This window comes from Anopheles nili, chromosome 2 (genome assembly GCF_943737925.1).
Source record: "Anopheles nili chromosome 2, idAnoNiliSN_F5_01, whole genome shotgun sequence".
In the NCBI taxonomy this organism is placed as follows: Eukaryota; Metazoa; Arthropoda; class Insecta; order Diptera; family Culicidae; genus Anopheles; species Anopheles nili.
Window position 1 is genome coordinate 26,004,215 of NC_071291.1, and position 14,657 is coordinate 26,018,871.

At 44.3% G+C, this 14,657-nt stretch overlaps 4 protein-coding genes across 4 annotated transcripts; 1 reads left to right on the plus strand and 3 right to left on the minus strand.

The window, feature by feature from the left end:
• Positions 1-2,115: 2,115 nt before the first annotated feature.
• On the minus strand, positions 2,116-2,660 carry LOC128731416 (sex-regulated protein janus-A-like). The gene is made up of 2 exons (XM_053824537.1): positions 2,646-2,660; positions 2,116-2,563 (listed from the first exon to the last, which is right to left on the minus strand). The coding sequence occupies exon 2, from the start codon at positions 2,538-2,540 to the stop codon at positions 2,169-2,171; it is 372 nt and encodes a 123-aa protein (XP_053680512.1). The 5' UTR covers positions 2,541-2,563; positions 2,646-2,660; the 3' UTR covers positions 2,116-2,168.
• A 393-nt stretch (positions 2,661-3,053) lies between these two features.
• LOC128731929 (pseudouridylate synthase TRUB2, mitochondrial) lies at positions 3,054-4,349 on the plus strand. The gene is made up of 4 exons (XM_053825087.1): positions 3,054-3,183; positions 3,256-3,447; positions 3,513-3,866; positions 3,935-4,349. Exons 1-4 carry the CDS (start codon positions 3,054-3,056, stop codon positions 4,201-4,203), a joined length of 945 nt encoding a protein of 314 aa, XP_053681062.1. The 3' UTR covers positions 4,204-4,349.
• Positions 4,350-4,884: 535 nt separating this feature from the next.
• LOC128721124 (heat shock 70 kDa protein cognate 4-like) lies at positions 4,885-8,295 on the minus strand. Its single transcript, XM_053814846.1, has 2 exons — positions 8,140-8,295; positions 4,885-7,307 (listed from the first exon to the last, which is right to left on the minus strand). Exon 2 carries the CDS (start codon positions 7,305-7,307, stop codon positions 5,337-5,339), a length of 1,971 nt encoding a protein of 656 aa, XP_053670821.1. The 5' UTR covers positions 8,140-8,295; the 3' UTR covers positions 4,885-5,336.
• Positions 8,296-9,652: 1,357 nt separating this feature from the next.
• Positions 9,653-11,845, minus strand: LOC128721125 (uncharacterized). The gene is made up of 6 exons (XM_053814848.1): positions 11,829-11,845; positions 11,701-11,754; positions 11,559-11,627; positions 10,549-11,500; positions 10,373-10,479; positions 9,653-10,301 (listed from the first exon to the last, which is right to left on the minus strand). The coding sequence occupies exons 1-6, from the start codon at positions 11,843-11,845 to the stop codon at positions 9,653-9,655; spliced, it is 1,848 nt and encodes a 615-aa protein (XP_053670823.1).
• Between the last annotated feature and the right edge of the window lie 2,812 nt (positions 11,846-14,657).

The following is a 14,657-nucleotide window of genomic DNA, read 5'->3' on the forward strand; positions in this document are numbered from 1 at the left end:
TTTTTCAGCACATTCACCTTGTTTTATAGCAACGCCGGGATGTATGCAACACACTAAGCATATCACATTACAGGTTTGCTCCTTTGACTACTTTAAAATCACATAAAGTATGTACAGAAAGGTAAGAAACACGGAAAAAGGCTCACATGGCTTCGTCTGTTGACATCGAGACAAGCTACCGGATGAATGCTATCCGATTTCTGTATCGGCAGGACAAACACGCTCCAACAGCAACCTAATTGGAAAGATCATCCCCGGCGATAACCAGAAAACGTTAAGAGCGCTTATCAAACTGAAAGCAGCTTTCACGAAAAAAGGTATCGGTGGCAAAAGGTTTTTTGCGCTTTTCCTTCCCAACCGTATCGGGGATGTTTTCTTCCCAAGTCGAGCGTTAAAGCTCCAATCATCACCCCGACTGATGGGTTCGCAAAAGGACTAGAGGAGCGAAAAGAATAATAAAATAAAAAAGAAAATGAATGGTTAAAAAAATCCAAACCTGCGCTTTCAATCGGTTCGATAAAATCGTGTATAAATATTTATAATACCAGTGCAGAAAAAAATTGAAACACCGTAACCCCCCCTGGGCAGCAAAGGTAGAACGTTGCATACGGTATTTCCAAAAAGTTCCTATCGAATAATGTCCGTTGTTTATTTGAAGAGAATGTGGAAGAAGAATCGACGATCCCTTTCGTGGTCAATATGGCATAAGATGCGAACAGGTCGGGTTGCCCCAAGTTCATGGGCTTTTCGGAATACGTGTTTGTACTCCAGGTGCCCTTTTTCAGTCGTATAATGGAATCAGGATATTCAGAAGAATACGCGTTACTATTTTGTATCTCGTTTTCAACCCGTTACTTCGACTTTAAATACAGCGCTAGTTTTTAGATTCATTTCCTTTATGTCATTCAACGATTATTCGATCATTTTAAGGGCAAAAATATATACAATTTTCCGTTACATTTTAGGTTCGATTGGTGAATGGAGAATGTATTTTAGATATATCTTGTGCCCATCTTCATCGCCGACTCCAATCGGGTTTCTCAGTTCCTTTCAATTGCTTTTCAATCAATCTTCGGCCATTGTTTATTCATTTTGATTTGGCTTTCGTAAAGCTCGGCGTATTACGAATTTCTAGGAACGAAAACCATTGTCCCTTTTCCTCTTCGTCAGTCGCCGCGTGAAAAGAAAGCGTCATCGTCCGCATCCTCTAGATTGGAATTAAATGACCTTTAGTTTGCCGACAGCAATGTTTAAGATACATTTACTTTATTGCGTTAGGTTGAATCGATTTCAACTCTACTCCATAATCGGGTCGTCCATGTGAATTCCCCGCGTGTTTCGGAAAGCTAGCAGTTGACTTTTTTTTCCTTTGCAACTTAATAAAAGTTTTATATAGATTCAATATACAATCAGAGGAACTAGACATGCTATAGTTCGCCAATAAGTTTGTAAAAAAGTTTGTTAATATGTATTTCAACATTATTATAGCAGTTGGTGCTGACAAAAAAATGGAGGAGTTTTGAACAATCTCCACGTCTGTACAACTTTATACAAATACTTATACCCTGTGGAGATTCTCATTTGCATTAGCTTTCACGTTTAACAGCTTGATCAAGAATGATTATCAAAAAAAAATCATGTACAAAGGCTTTTTGAACCTAAAATTCAATAAAATGTGATCTGCAGTGCTAACCATGTGCCTTATCGGAGGACTGTTTCACACGCGAGAATATTACTCAAAAAATATTTTGAAGCACCCTACAATTGTAAGGATTTTGTGGCCGCATCGGGCAACGATACTAACGATTTTACAGCAAAGAACTGTTTCGATAAGATATCGATATAGGACTATTTTGTTCCTTCAATTATCAACTAACCGCTATTGCTCACCGCACTGATAAGCTGATCGGACATTATACTAGACGAAATATACACTACACTTATGGCGACTAGAAAAGACAGCAACTTAGTATTCTCATTACAATCGAATCTCATCAATATTATCTCCTTGCAATAGACTCCCAATTTGTTTTCCATTCCTTTCCAAATGATTGTCGATACAAATATCGCTTTACAAATGTCGGACCAATTATTCATCGAGATAGGCCACCGTATAGTATATTTAGTATCATGCAGAGTATATAAATAAAACCATGATTGTATTTGTTTTAGTATCCTTCATCGGAACAGCTAATGGAGAAACCAGTATACTTGGTCAGCAGCAGACGGCGAGTCTCCTGGTGATCTGCTTTCCCGTAGCCTTGCGAATATCCATACACTTTTATCTGCTTCAAATCAGGCCTATTCTCAATACGACCGCCGCCGAGGCATTCCGTCTCAAGCCCTAGACCCATCAAGGACGAGCTTACTTCGTCGTAAATATCCGAATGCCACTGGGCTCGGTCGAAACCTCGAACGATTAGCTTGTTTGGCTCTGTGCCATCTGCCTGCTCTTTTGCATAAACTTTGATCAGCACATACTTAAAAATGCCTTCATCGATTTCCACCACTGGCACGGCTGCAAGCTTCGCGTCAACCATGCTGCTGAATGTTCTGCAGCTACCTACAAGGGGGTATATAGAGTAAGAAATGGTCAAAACGGCTGCAGTTTTATTGGGCACCAGAAAATATCTCATCATACGCACCAGAAAATGCACTCAATATTTTGACCGAAAGCCGGCTAAAAACCATTCTATGCAAGCTGTCACGGCGATGGCCAAAGAAAAGAACCAGTTGTCATTCATATCATAGTAACTTTAAACTGCAGTAAAAGTCTCTGGAAATTTTTACACAAGTGAGCAAGAAAGATGTCTTGTAAATGTTTACATTAAAATATATGTTTGAATACCTCTTAAATACATTCAGTTAAAAAAACAGCTGAAAAACCTAGTTCAATGGGAGGTTAGAGTTCATTCTACAGCTTCGAACAATGTGATGTAAACTACCCATCGAACACGCTTGACAGCAAGTGGCGGAGTTCAAATCTAAACAAATATAAACAATTTTTTAACAAATCCCGGAAATAAGTACAAATGGAAATTACTATCTTTTAAATGGCACTTAAATTAGTCAAAGATGCTCCAACAGTGTGGAGCTATCTGAATGGCATGGTAAATCTTTACAAACCAGCCGGCGTATCAGTGCAACAAGTTCGCAATACAATCATTCATAACTTATGCCGGGGTAAGAATTGGAAAATGAATTTCGCAATTCTACAAATTAAGTACCAAAGAATGTTCTCCTTGCCTTTTACAGATCTTAATAAACTCGAGGTCCGCCCATCGTTACAGCGTGTGGTCATCGAGAATCATCACGATTCAAAATTAACCGTAAGAAGGGTTGAGGACCTCTCGGACAATGTGCTTGTAACCGGACCACGTTATCAACCGGAAGATGTAAAATGCCGGTTTAGTGCCAACCACGGTCGGTTTACGAGTGGCGTAATAGGTAATCTTAACTACTTGGTCGCACACTATCTCGTCTTTATAAAACTGCAATTTTCGCCGTTTCAGTGCTCGGTATCAATGATGGATCAAATCAAGCTTTCCGATTGCAACGAAATCGCCCCTTGCGAGTATACCGAGTAACCGGATTCCTAGGAAAAGCGACAGAATCACATTTTGCCGAGTCCCGCGTGACACTTCGCGCCACAATCGATCACATTGGGGCGGAAAAGATCGGGCGGCTTTTGGCTTCGATTCAAGCGTCTCACCAACGTAAAATGTTCGACCTGAGTGGAATCGACATCCAATCGCAAGCTGCCTACGAGCTGGCATGCAAAGGAACCATTCGTCCTGCCAACAACAGCCAACCGATGATATATGGCATCAGGTTGGCGGAATACCGGAAGCCTTTCTTCACCATAGGTAGATACTGTAATATAGCGAATGATAATCTCAGCCACAATTTCGTGACGCATGCTACTTTTTTTCAGAAATCCATGCCATTAACGAAACGGAAGCGTACCTTGGAGAGCTAATCCACGAGATCGGAATCAACTTGAAGTCTTGTGCGCACTGCACCAGCATTCGCTGCATACGCCATGGGCATTTTGTGCTGGAAGATTCGATTCTAAAAAAGGACTGGAACCTGCAGAACCTCATCAGTGGAATGGCACACACGAATAAGCTCATTAATCAGCATCCGGACATGCTACAAGAACACAGTTCCTCCCTGCGAGAAATGGAAGAGACGGACCAATGATCGAGAACATGGTCACAGCCAGGCGTGGGTGTGTTTGCGCGATCATCAAGTAGAAAGTCGTTTCCACTCAAGGAGAGAGCATGCGCGTTGAGAGCTCTCACGTGCATTGTAGTCTCGTTGCGTGGCCTTGTTTCGCACCTTAAATTGACGTGATTACTGTAGGTTGTAATAAAATACTAGTAACAATGTGATCACCTTCTTTGTCCTGCTTTGTGCGATGGGATATCAGAAGGTATTCTCCTTCAAAGAACTTTTCGTACATCGTTCCATCCGCAGAAGCGTATAAAAATAGAACGAAGGGCAGCGTGGGGTAGAAATCAACGAAACGCTCTTTCCAGCCCACCTCTAAGATTTTTTAGGTATTTAAATTTTTTGGCACACGGCGCGGCACAGCCGTCATAATCAAATAAACAAAGTCATGCCCCTCGAGTTCGACCACAATTTGTTACATTTCCAAAAATAAACGCAGGATGAGAAAATCGACAAATTTTCAGATGATACAAAACCGAATGCGAAGTAGCTGTGAAAATAAAGTTTACCGTCCAATTACATACGGACTAACTCGTTGTACAACGCATTGCTGTATTTGAAAGACCACATTTTACCCTTCGTTCGTTGTCATCATTACAAGTTTAAATCCTTGTCATAAATACAAAAATAAAAAAAAACCATTCCTTTCTAATTGCCTCCGACTGTGGTCTTGATCGTCGAAGACTTAGCGTTTGTGTTTTATTTGGCCAATAAGATGTTATTTCGGCTCATTCTGTCTCGTTTGTTGGAATTGTGTTGATCTTATTTTTTCGCTTAGTTATTGGTTTGAGAACTGGTTGAAATCACCGTAAAATCCGGTGTTCACTGCATAGGAGGTAAAATGATTTAACATTCAACAATAAAGCAAAATACTTGTCAGCATCACGGATAACGGCTCGTATAGATGCGATGTTTCGTTCAAATTGTTAATAGGTTCGTACGTATTTGTTCGGTTGCAGAACGAAACGAATAGATACGAGTCATCGGCGGCAAAAGCTTGTAGCGTGTGTTGGCAAGGTGTGTTGTTGCATGCAAGATCCTTATTAATGTAACATAGCCACACTCGTAGAAGGAAATGCATACGAAGGAAAGCGGCGAGTGATTTAATCGACTTCCTCGATGGTCGGTCCGGAGCCGGAACCGGCACCGCCAGCAGCGCCCGCGCCAGGTGCACCACCAGCACCACCTGGAGCACCTGGGAAGCCAGGCATGCCTCCCGGAGCACCACCGGCGCCCTGGTACAGCTTGCTGATGATCGGGTTGCACACCGACTCGAGCTCCTTCTGGCGGTGCTCATATTCCTCCTTGTCGGCTAGCTGGTTCGCGTCCAGCCACTTGATCGTGTCGTTGCACTTGTCCAGCACCAGCGTCTTGTCGCTGTCTCCGATCTTGTCCTTCAGCTTGTCGTCCTCCATGGTGGCCTTCATGTTGAAGCAGTACGACTCCAGCGCGTTCTTAGCGGAGATGGTCTCCTTCTGCTTTTCATCCTCGGTGCGGTACTTCTCGGCCTCGTTCACCATGCGCTCGATGTCCTCCTTGGTAAGGCGACCCTTGTCGTTGGTGATGGTGATCTTGTTTTCCTTGTTGGTCGACTTCTCGAGAGCCGTCACGTTCAGGATGCCGTTGGCGTCGATGTCGAACGTCACCTCAATCTGGGGTACACCACGCGGTGCCGGCGGGATGCCGCTCAGCTCGAATTTTCCGAGCAGATTGTTGTCCTTGGTCATGGCACGCTCGCCCTCGAACACCTGGATCAGCACACCGGGCTGGTTGTCCGAGTACGTGGTGAACGTCTGCGTCTGCTTCGTCGGGATCGTGGTGTTGCGCTTAATCAGCACCGACATCACACCGCCGGCTGTCTCGATACCGAGCGACAGCGGGGTCACGTCCAGCAACAGCAGATCCTGCACCTCCTCCGACTTGTCACCGTGCAGGATGGCGGCCTGGACGGCTGCACCGTAAGCGACGGCTTCGTCCGGGTTGATCGACTTGTTCAACTCCTTGCCGTTGAAGAAGTCCTGCAGCAGCTTCTGCACCTTCGGGATACGGGTCGATCCGCCGACCAGCACGATGTCGTGAATGCTGGCCTTGTCCATTTTCGCGTCACGCAGAGCCTTTTCGACAGGCTCCATCGTCGAGCGGAACAGGTCAGCGTTCAGCTCTTCGAATCGGGCACGCGTGATCGAAGTGTAGAAATCGGTTCCCTCGAAGAGCGAATCGATTTCGATGCTAGCCTGCGTCGACGACGACAGCGTACGCTTCGCACGCTCGCATGTCGTGCGCAGACGACGCAGGGCACGCTTGTTCGTCGACAGATCCTTCTTGTGTTTGCGTTTGAATTCCTGAGCGAAATGGTTCACCAGACGATTGTCGAAATCTTCGCCGCCCAAATGGGTGTCTCCGGCGGTAGACTTCACCTCAAAGATACCATCGTCAATCGAGAGGATGGACACATCGAAGGTGCCACCGCCCAGATCGAAGATCAGCACGTTGCGCTCGCCGGCCGTCTTCTTGTCCAAGCCGTACGCGATGGCGGCCGCGGTCGGCTCGTTGATGATACGAAGCACGTTCAGTCCCGAGATGGTTCCGGCATCCTTCGTTGCCTGGCGCTGCGAATCGTTGAAGTAGGCTGGCACGGTGATGACGGCGTTCGTCACCGTCTTGCCCAGGTAGGCTTCGGCCGTTTCCTTCATCTTGGTCAGCACCATCGAGCTGACCTCCTCAGGGAAGAACGACTTCTTCTCGCCCTTGTACTCGACCTGAATCTTTGGTTTGCCCTCGATGGATTCGACCTCGAACGGCCAGTGCTTCATGTCGGCCTGGATCGCTGGGTCTTCGAATTTGCGGCCGATCAGGCGCTTGGCATCGAAGATCGTGTTGGTCGGGTTCATGGCTACCTGGTTCTTCGCGGCATCACCGATCAGACGTTCCGTGTCAGTAAAAGCAACATACGATGGCGTGGTACGGTTGCCCTGGTCGTTGGCAATGATTTCGACCTTGCCGTGCTGGAACACTCCGACACAGCTGTAGGTCGTGCCCAGATCAATACCGACTGCTGGTGCTTTATCTGCCATCTGCGAAGCAACGGAAACAAAATGCAACGAGCATGAAACATGGGCATGAGTCATCAATCATGAAGAAGGAATACACGATCTCGTATTATAATTTTGAATAAAAAAAATGCCACACAACGAATCCATTTTTCCTTAAAAGACGGGCTCTGCTAAGCGGCGTGCTAAAACTCCCATGCGAACACACATAACCTTCTATGGGCATCATGGAAACGTTCCATCATCGTCGTGAGCAAGGTTGGCCATGACATGCGCTATTCTTGGATATGCATGTAGAGAGGAGTTAGCTAAAATACGCACAAACCCTGCCCTAGAGTGCGGTAATGTATGAAATGTAGCATCATTTCGAAAGAAAAAAATCAAAACCCCGAAAACTAAAACCTCAACGACACCATGTGGGTTTGAGTTGCATAAGCCACCATTTTGTTTCCAACTAGTGCCTTCCAGAAAGTTCTTCTTCCTTCTTTTCTCGCAAGGTGACAGCAGAAGCGGCACGCTAGAAACACGCGCGCGCTTACACACGCTATGGAAATTTCCAGAACCGTCTATACGCCGCTTGCACAGTGACGGCAGCGATGACGCACGAGGGCGGCCTCTCTAGTTGCCACATGTCGCAATCATGCCGGAAAATTACCGTTTCTGATTCCCCGTCAAATGAAGACACACTTTTCGGCATATTTTTCCAATTCCACGAGCACGTTTTTTCTCCATTGATCGTCCCCCCCCCCCGCCTCTCCGCGCCTACACCACCTCGTGGACTACTATTTCCGGCACCGCAATGCAGTAGTACATCCGTCGTTCCCACAGAAAAAAAATCGTCTGTCGCTTCACTTACCTTTGAATAGGATGTGTTTTAACTAGCTTTTACTGAACAGTTACTAGAACTCGTGAGACGCTTTTGCCCGCGCTACCTCCGCTTGGTCTTTTTCAGGAATTCTCCGCTAAACACGCGCTGCTCGTGCAAATCACACAGACGCTATTTCACAAACGATTAAACGGTTTCTCGCGAGAACCACCCTTTTTATATCTTTCTAGTCAGTCTGGTTTCCAGCGCTCCAACGTTCCCAGCGTAACTGAGATGACTGCTAATGGTTGAGTACTTTTGCTCGTTCACTCGTTCGGAACAAGATAGCGAATTGCTCACGGAGCGAATGGGTCATGGTGAACTGTGAGAGAGAACAGCGATTTTCGCTCTTATTTTCTACGAGCGGAAGACATGCGTTTTTTGACTGGAAACGTCAAAAATAAGGCGGTTAGTTTAACCAAGCTAAAATGCTCCAGAAATGTCAAGCTAAACTAAAATAGGAAAATTACCTATGTTTTGCTTTTTCTGCAAAATCGCTAGATTATACGGTATAATACAGCATTTATGCTTCGATGCACAACAATATTTATGTATTTTTTTGTATTATATTTTACATTCGATAAACAAAATCCAGTACACACTTGATCTTGTTTGAAATATATGCACACGGTAGACAGTACAGAATTAGCACAGAAATATGCAATTTATCTGCTGACTAATATTAATTATCTACGCTTCAGATGTACCTACATAAAGCTTCGATAAAAGGATTTTGAATTTGAAATATATTTTTTCTTCTTGCATTTAACCCTGCTGTTTTATTTATTTTAATTCCAGTTTTTATCAAGAGTTTTTTTTAAGAGAGAGCATATATGAGCTAATAAAAAATCAAAATGAGCTTTGAATTTTATGATTTTTTATGTGGATAAAACCTCATTTGGTCATTATCCAGGAAAATGTGATTTTCAATCACTTTCTGATTGATTCTTCGTTTTATTGAGTGAGCGCGATTCCAATGACGATTAGTCTCAGCCGGTAACAGATCATAAGGATAAGCAATAGTTAGCAATAATATTTTCGCGTTATTTTTGTATCAATTTTTTATTTTGATTTTACAAATATATTTGATTACCAAAATCCTGATCATCAAGACGCATGATTTCGTTTGAAAATGAATAGCCATTTGAAGTTTGATTTTTGTCATTTGAACTCAACTGAAAAACTGCAATTTTTTAGTTATTTTCCTGAGCTTGATATCAAGGAAAATACGTTGTCGTATATGTTACATGTTGGCATTTCGTCCTTTCCCACTTCTGTAATGCACTCTATCGCAAAGCACAGGAAAAAAGCAGTTCTAAATAATTCGATTCGTTTTGTATTTGATGTTTTAATGGTTGATTGCAGTTATGTTTATGCTCTGATTATTCTGCAATGTACATCAGTTTAAAAAATATTTATAAATAATAAACAAAATAAGATCAAACGTTTGTTAACCCTTCCGATTTCGATTCTTTCAATCACGGAGTTTATGTTGATTGTATTCTTATTTGTTGATTGAAATAACCATATGGTACGGATATTCCAGCAACTCTGCAGTGGAAGCTCTAGATTTGGCGTCATAACGAAGGCATCGTTTTAAAATATCGAGCAGCATGACTGGATAGTACGAAGCCAGCGGAGGATAGTCTATTGTCGTGTTGGGATTTGTGATGGCATTCACCTTCGTGTAGACATTTTTTATATGAGCAAACGGTGTCCGTTTGTAGAGCAACAAATACAGAATGCAACCCAGCGACCAGATATCCGATTTCTTTGACATTTTAATGCGTGGCTGTGATCCGGCCGGGCTCATCTCGCCTGAGGTATCAATCAGAGCCTCGGGGCTGATATAGTTGAAGGTTCCAGCTTGGGAAAACTTCATAATACTGGTTGAGTCGTACGAAATATTGCTAGCGATTCCAAAATCGATCAGCTTCAGTCGACCTCGGATCATAAGAAAATTGGCCGGTTTCAGGTCCAGATGAATCACACTATTCTCGTGGATGTAGTGTACGCATTGTACCATCTGATACCAAATACTCATGAGCGTATAAAGAGGGATGTCCGCGGTGTAACCCTGCAGAATTCGGTGCAGATCGCACTCACCTTTTTCCATCACAAGGAACAGTTGGCCTGCCTCGGGAATATGAGCGCTAAAAAACAAACGGATAGTTGGCATTAGCATTCGAATTTACATTGCATGGCTCGTTGTTGTGCAGCTTACTAGTCGTAAAGGGCAATAACATTTTCATTTGTTTGCAATTTCGCGAGCAATTTAGTTTCGTTGAGATATCCTTCAACCAAGTTTGCATCGCCGTTCAAGTTAACAAGCTGGTAATAAATTAGAATACGTATATGTTACTATCATTTGAATACAAACATCACAATTCAGAAACAAACCTTAACAGCGCACTCTATCCCAGAAGTCACTTGCTTGGCAAGGAAGACGGAACTAGATCCTCCGGATCCAAGCTTTTTCAGGACTATATACTCTTTTCCGTTGATTACAATCGGTCGTTCTTTCGGTTGTAATGGTTGTTCTATTGATTCTACGCTGTTGTCAACTACTGGAACATTTGCTACCGGAGCATCGATCGTCGGGGCTATTTCAGGGCCATCGAGCCCACCGAAAAGCTGCTTAGTGGACCGCTTCGATATTTTTTGCTGTTCCTTAATGGGAGATAAATGCTTCGATGCTCGAACGGCACCGGGCGTGTTCATCAACGAGTAGTTGAGACTATCGTCAGGCAGAAAATTAACTGGTGGACGAGGCATCACAACGGGGGTTGCAAAGAGCACCTTTTGCGATTTGAACTCATTTTCAATTGTATTGCGTGATTTTCGTACTGTTGTGGAAGTAAACATCTTGGATCCGGTTTCTCGAAGCAAATTTCCAGGAAACTTTTCTCTCGGTGTAATAAATTGGTGACGGCTTTTATCGGGTTCCATATCCTTCGGTATCGTCTGCATGCAAGCAGGGCTCTGTGGTACTGAGGACAAAAGTTTCGACGGTTTGCGCGCGGTATGAGATAATTCGTTGACGATGTCGATAGTGCCACTGGCACTGTACCCGGAATCGTGACTGCGGGACGATTTAGTTGGTGAAGATTCATGAGTGAGCTTCGTGTCTAGTTGCGTGCGTTCGACTAGAGGAGGTCGCTTTCCTGCTTTTTGGTCGGCTGTTGCAATATCCGACGCAGCTAGTTTGTCCTCCAGCTTAAGTCGCGACTTGGATATACCATCAGCCATATGACTAACCGGTGCTGAATCTTTTTTATCCACGCTTTCTTCATCATCGATTCCTTTTGATGGAGTCAGTAGGAAGGAATCATTTAGAATAGCACAATTTAAACTAAAAACGAAGAAATGTTGTAAATAGCGGATCAAAAGAAAAATACCAATGTGCGTACTTTCCGTCGCCATCGGATTCTGAGTCGGACTCCAAGGGAGGTAGTTCAGAGACTCGTTTTGGTTGGAAACTGAAATAAAAAACATTCTCATCAGGGGATACATACACAAAACCACCGTCAAAATTGTGCAGCAAGAAAATACCTTCTTGTAGATCGTAAATGTCGAGGAGATGTTTCTTCGGGAGACTCCTTATCCCTGTTCCACACCATCGTGAATAAAGTGATTTAAATGTGATTATTTGCATTTGATCGACATGGGAATTTGCATACCTGCTTTGATCGTACATTATTGTGGATTGATGCCCTTCCGCAGCAGGACCCTGTGAATCTAACGGAAACATCGAAGTTGCAGCAATAGTTGCCGTTGATGTTTTAATGTCCAGTTGTGACATGCTGAAAATGCGATTCCATTGATCGTGCAATCGTATAACTTTATTTTGTATTTTGTATTTGTATTTTGTATTTTGACATGTATTTTGTACTTCCACAACCTAGGTAAGAAAGCCGCTAAAAACTGTTATTATTTTGTAAAATTCAAGTGACACTCCGTTGACAGTTAAACGGTTTTAAAACATTTGATGGTCGCCGTTCAAATTGGCCAAGGTATCTAAGTGCGCGATGGCTTTGTAGCGAAGAGGCAGATTCAAACATTGTAAAACATATCAGAATAAATCTTATGCTTTTTCTTGCTAATTATGTTTAATTTAGCACAGTAAAACAAATGCACTAACTTTTGCTTGATTCTCGTGCATTCTCTCGAGGCGTTTATGCAACGGTGGATACTCGACTTTGGAGGCTGCCACTGCTGTCAAAACTTCATTTTAATCAAATTTGTTCTCATGTGTAACCGTGGACTCAGACAGAAGAGGAAAGAGAAAAGTGGCTGCCATTTCGCCTTCATTTGTCGCATGGTAAAATTTTGTAAAATACCCGTGATAAAAAACCAACAGGAGTGTCGCGTGGTTTCGTGATTAACATTTTCGGGAAGTTGGCAGTTTCGCGGTTCCATGGTAGAATTTTGCACATGTGAGCCTGTGCGGCTGTGGTGGCCGAACCTCTGAGCAGATTCCGTGCGTTCGCAGGATTTTCACAGCACAAGTGATCCGTGCTTCGTACCGTGTCGTGCCACAGGCAGAAGTTGTGAGGACGGAATCTTTCCTAATTTCTCAATCTTCGCCACCCGCTGCTAACATTAGACAACCAGTTGTCCGTCGTTTTGTGCAGCGGCGAATGAATTCAATGACGACAAAGTGCACTGGCTCAATGTGACATAGAAGGCGTGTAGTTTTTAGAGTTCCGACGAAAGAGAAGGTGAGGAAAATTTTTGCGATTGTACCCCCTTTTTGTAGCTAGTGCGCTTTCGGGTTCTACCGTTGCATGATTGATTATGCGAACGTCGTCTTTGTGGTCGCAGCCGGACAAATAATGGAAAATGAATTGCAGTCGCAAAATCATCGAACATTGTGTGCAGCCAGTTAAGATGTTTTTTCTAGTTGAAGGAGCGGCGCATCACTTTGACTGCGGAGTATCTCCTCGCGTTTCGTTGTAGGAATTGACGGTCGGAGGAGTTGTGCTGTGGGCACCTCGCACAATTACCATCGAGTAGGACGGAAGGAAGGAAGCAATGTACGCAATGAAACGTGACGGGTGTATGAAGAAAAAGACAAAAAGGAATCCGGTTGCCAAGTGTCAAAGTTAGTGCAGCCAGCCGAGACAGTTTGCGTTTATTTGGAAGCTAGTAAGTCAGTCAGTAGAAAAGTAGTGCATTTTTGATGTTCTTTCTAATTTTTTTCCGGTCGAATCTCCTCGATCGGACACGGTCTAGCCTAGCCCTGTAGGGCTAGACAGAGAAGGTGCCAGGATCGTGAGAGCGGGAGCTATAGCAATACACGGGAAAGAGAGAATAAGAGAGTGCGAATGAGAACCAGAGATCCACCGTCTTGCGGGAGTGTGTGTGGTCGTCGGGCACCCAGCCCGAGTGGTGTCGGTGTGAGTGTCGTGTGTGCTGTGCAGTAGAGGGTGGGCAGAAGGTTCCAGGCGATCTGCGCTGGCACGGTCGACCTAAAGCGCTGTCTAGACACGTGAATAAGGGCTCAAGTTGGCTGGATTTTTTTTTGTACTGCAAGAAACATTTCCCAGAAAATAGCCTACCAGAGTTACTAATCGAAAGGCTGGTTTTTTTTTTATTAAAAACTTCTTTTTGAATGACAACGCATACCAAACTTATCGGATCTTGATCCAGACATGCGATTTGTTTGTCTCAACGGCGCTTGAGGTGGTGCTGCGCGGGTCAAGAAACGTGAGCACGCACAAGAAAATGTGACATTTGTTTTGTTTTGCTACGCAGATGTATTTAATGGTGGTGTCAAATTTTGGCTAGGCCCGTCTTTAGCAGAATCGCACACAAAATTCGTAGAAACCCAGCATCCCCAGGAGGTTCGAGTACTACTTCGCGGTCTTGGTAGCTTGGCGAATGGAAGGAAGAGGTAGCAATGCACGAAATAACAACGAATGGCGCAGAGTAGTTGGCATTGAGAAAATCGTAGAACCTGTTTGTCATGGATCGCTCAGCAACAGATTCGCTAGGGTGCCCCCGCCAATAACGTGCGACCGAAAACCATGCTGGACGGTCATGTGCATTATATCGAGCATCTGAACCGCCGACATTCACTTTCCGTCGAATGCGCCCGCTGCCAGTGGAAGGGCTTACGATGCATTGTGTTGTGTATGCAGAAGTGCGCTCTGAATAACCGTTTTTCTGTTGTCTCCTTTTCTTGCCTCCTCAGATACGCGGTGCCACGCCGAAAGCAGTCGCAAAATCGCGACCAGACGGTTCCTAGAAACGCTTCCCACTGTGCGTTCGTGCGTGAGCCAACCAGCCCGAGAGGAAGAACCTCCCTGCGTAACGCGTTCAAGCTGCTTAGCGTAACGCGTTCAAATCGACCGTTTGCGTGCAGAAGGTGGGTTGAACGTCTGTGCGCGCGCACATACCCCACTCGACCCTGAAAGTTGTTCACGCAATCCGTACGGAACAACACACACGCACGCCGCGTGTTCTCGCCAGATCGGGCAAAGCAACCTGCTAACGTGTTGCAGCTT

Bases quoted from the DNA above. Each gene is read 5' to 3' on its own strand.
- LOC128731416 (XM_053824537.1), bottom strand. From the start codon at position 2,540: ATGGTTGACGCGAAGCTTGCAGCCGTGCCAGTGGTGGAAATCGATGAA.
- LOC128721124 (XM_053814846.1), bottom strand. From the start codon at position 7,307: ATGGCAGATAAAGCACCAGCAGTCGGTATTGATCTGGGCACGACCTAC.
- LOC128721125 (XM_053814848.1), bottom strand. The intron at 11,501-11,558 runs GTACGCACATTG...CTTCGTTTTTAG, and splicing joins GAATCCGATGGCGACGGAAA to TTTAAATTGTGCTATTCTAA. The intron at 10,480-10,548 runs GTTTGTTTCTGA...ATTTATTACCAG, and splicing joins GGATAGAGTGCGCTGTTAAG to CTTGTTAACTTGAACGGCGA.
- LOC128731929 (XM_053825087.1), top strand. From the start codon at position 3,054: ATGGCACTTAAATTAGTCAAAGATGCTCCAACAGTGTGGAGCTATCTG. The intron at 3,184-3,255 runs GTAAGAATTGGA...TGCCTTTTACAG, and splicing joins CATTCATAACTTATGCCGGG to ATCTTAATAAACTCGAGGTC. The intron at 3,448-3,512 runs GTAATCTTAACT...TCGCCGTTTCAG, and splicing joins GTTTACGAGTGGCGTAATAG to TGCTCGGTATCAATGATGGA.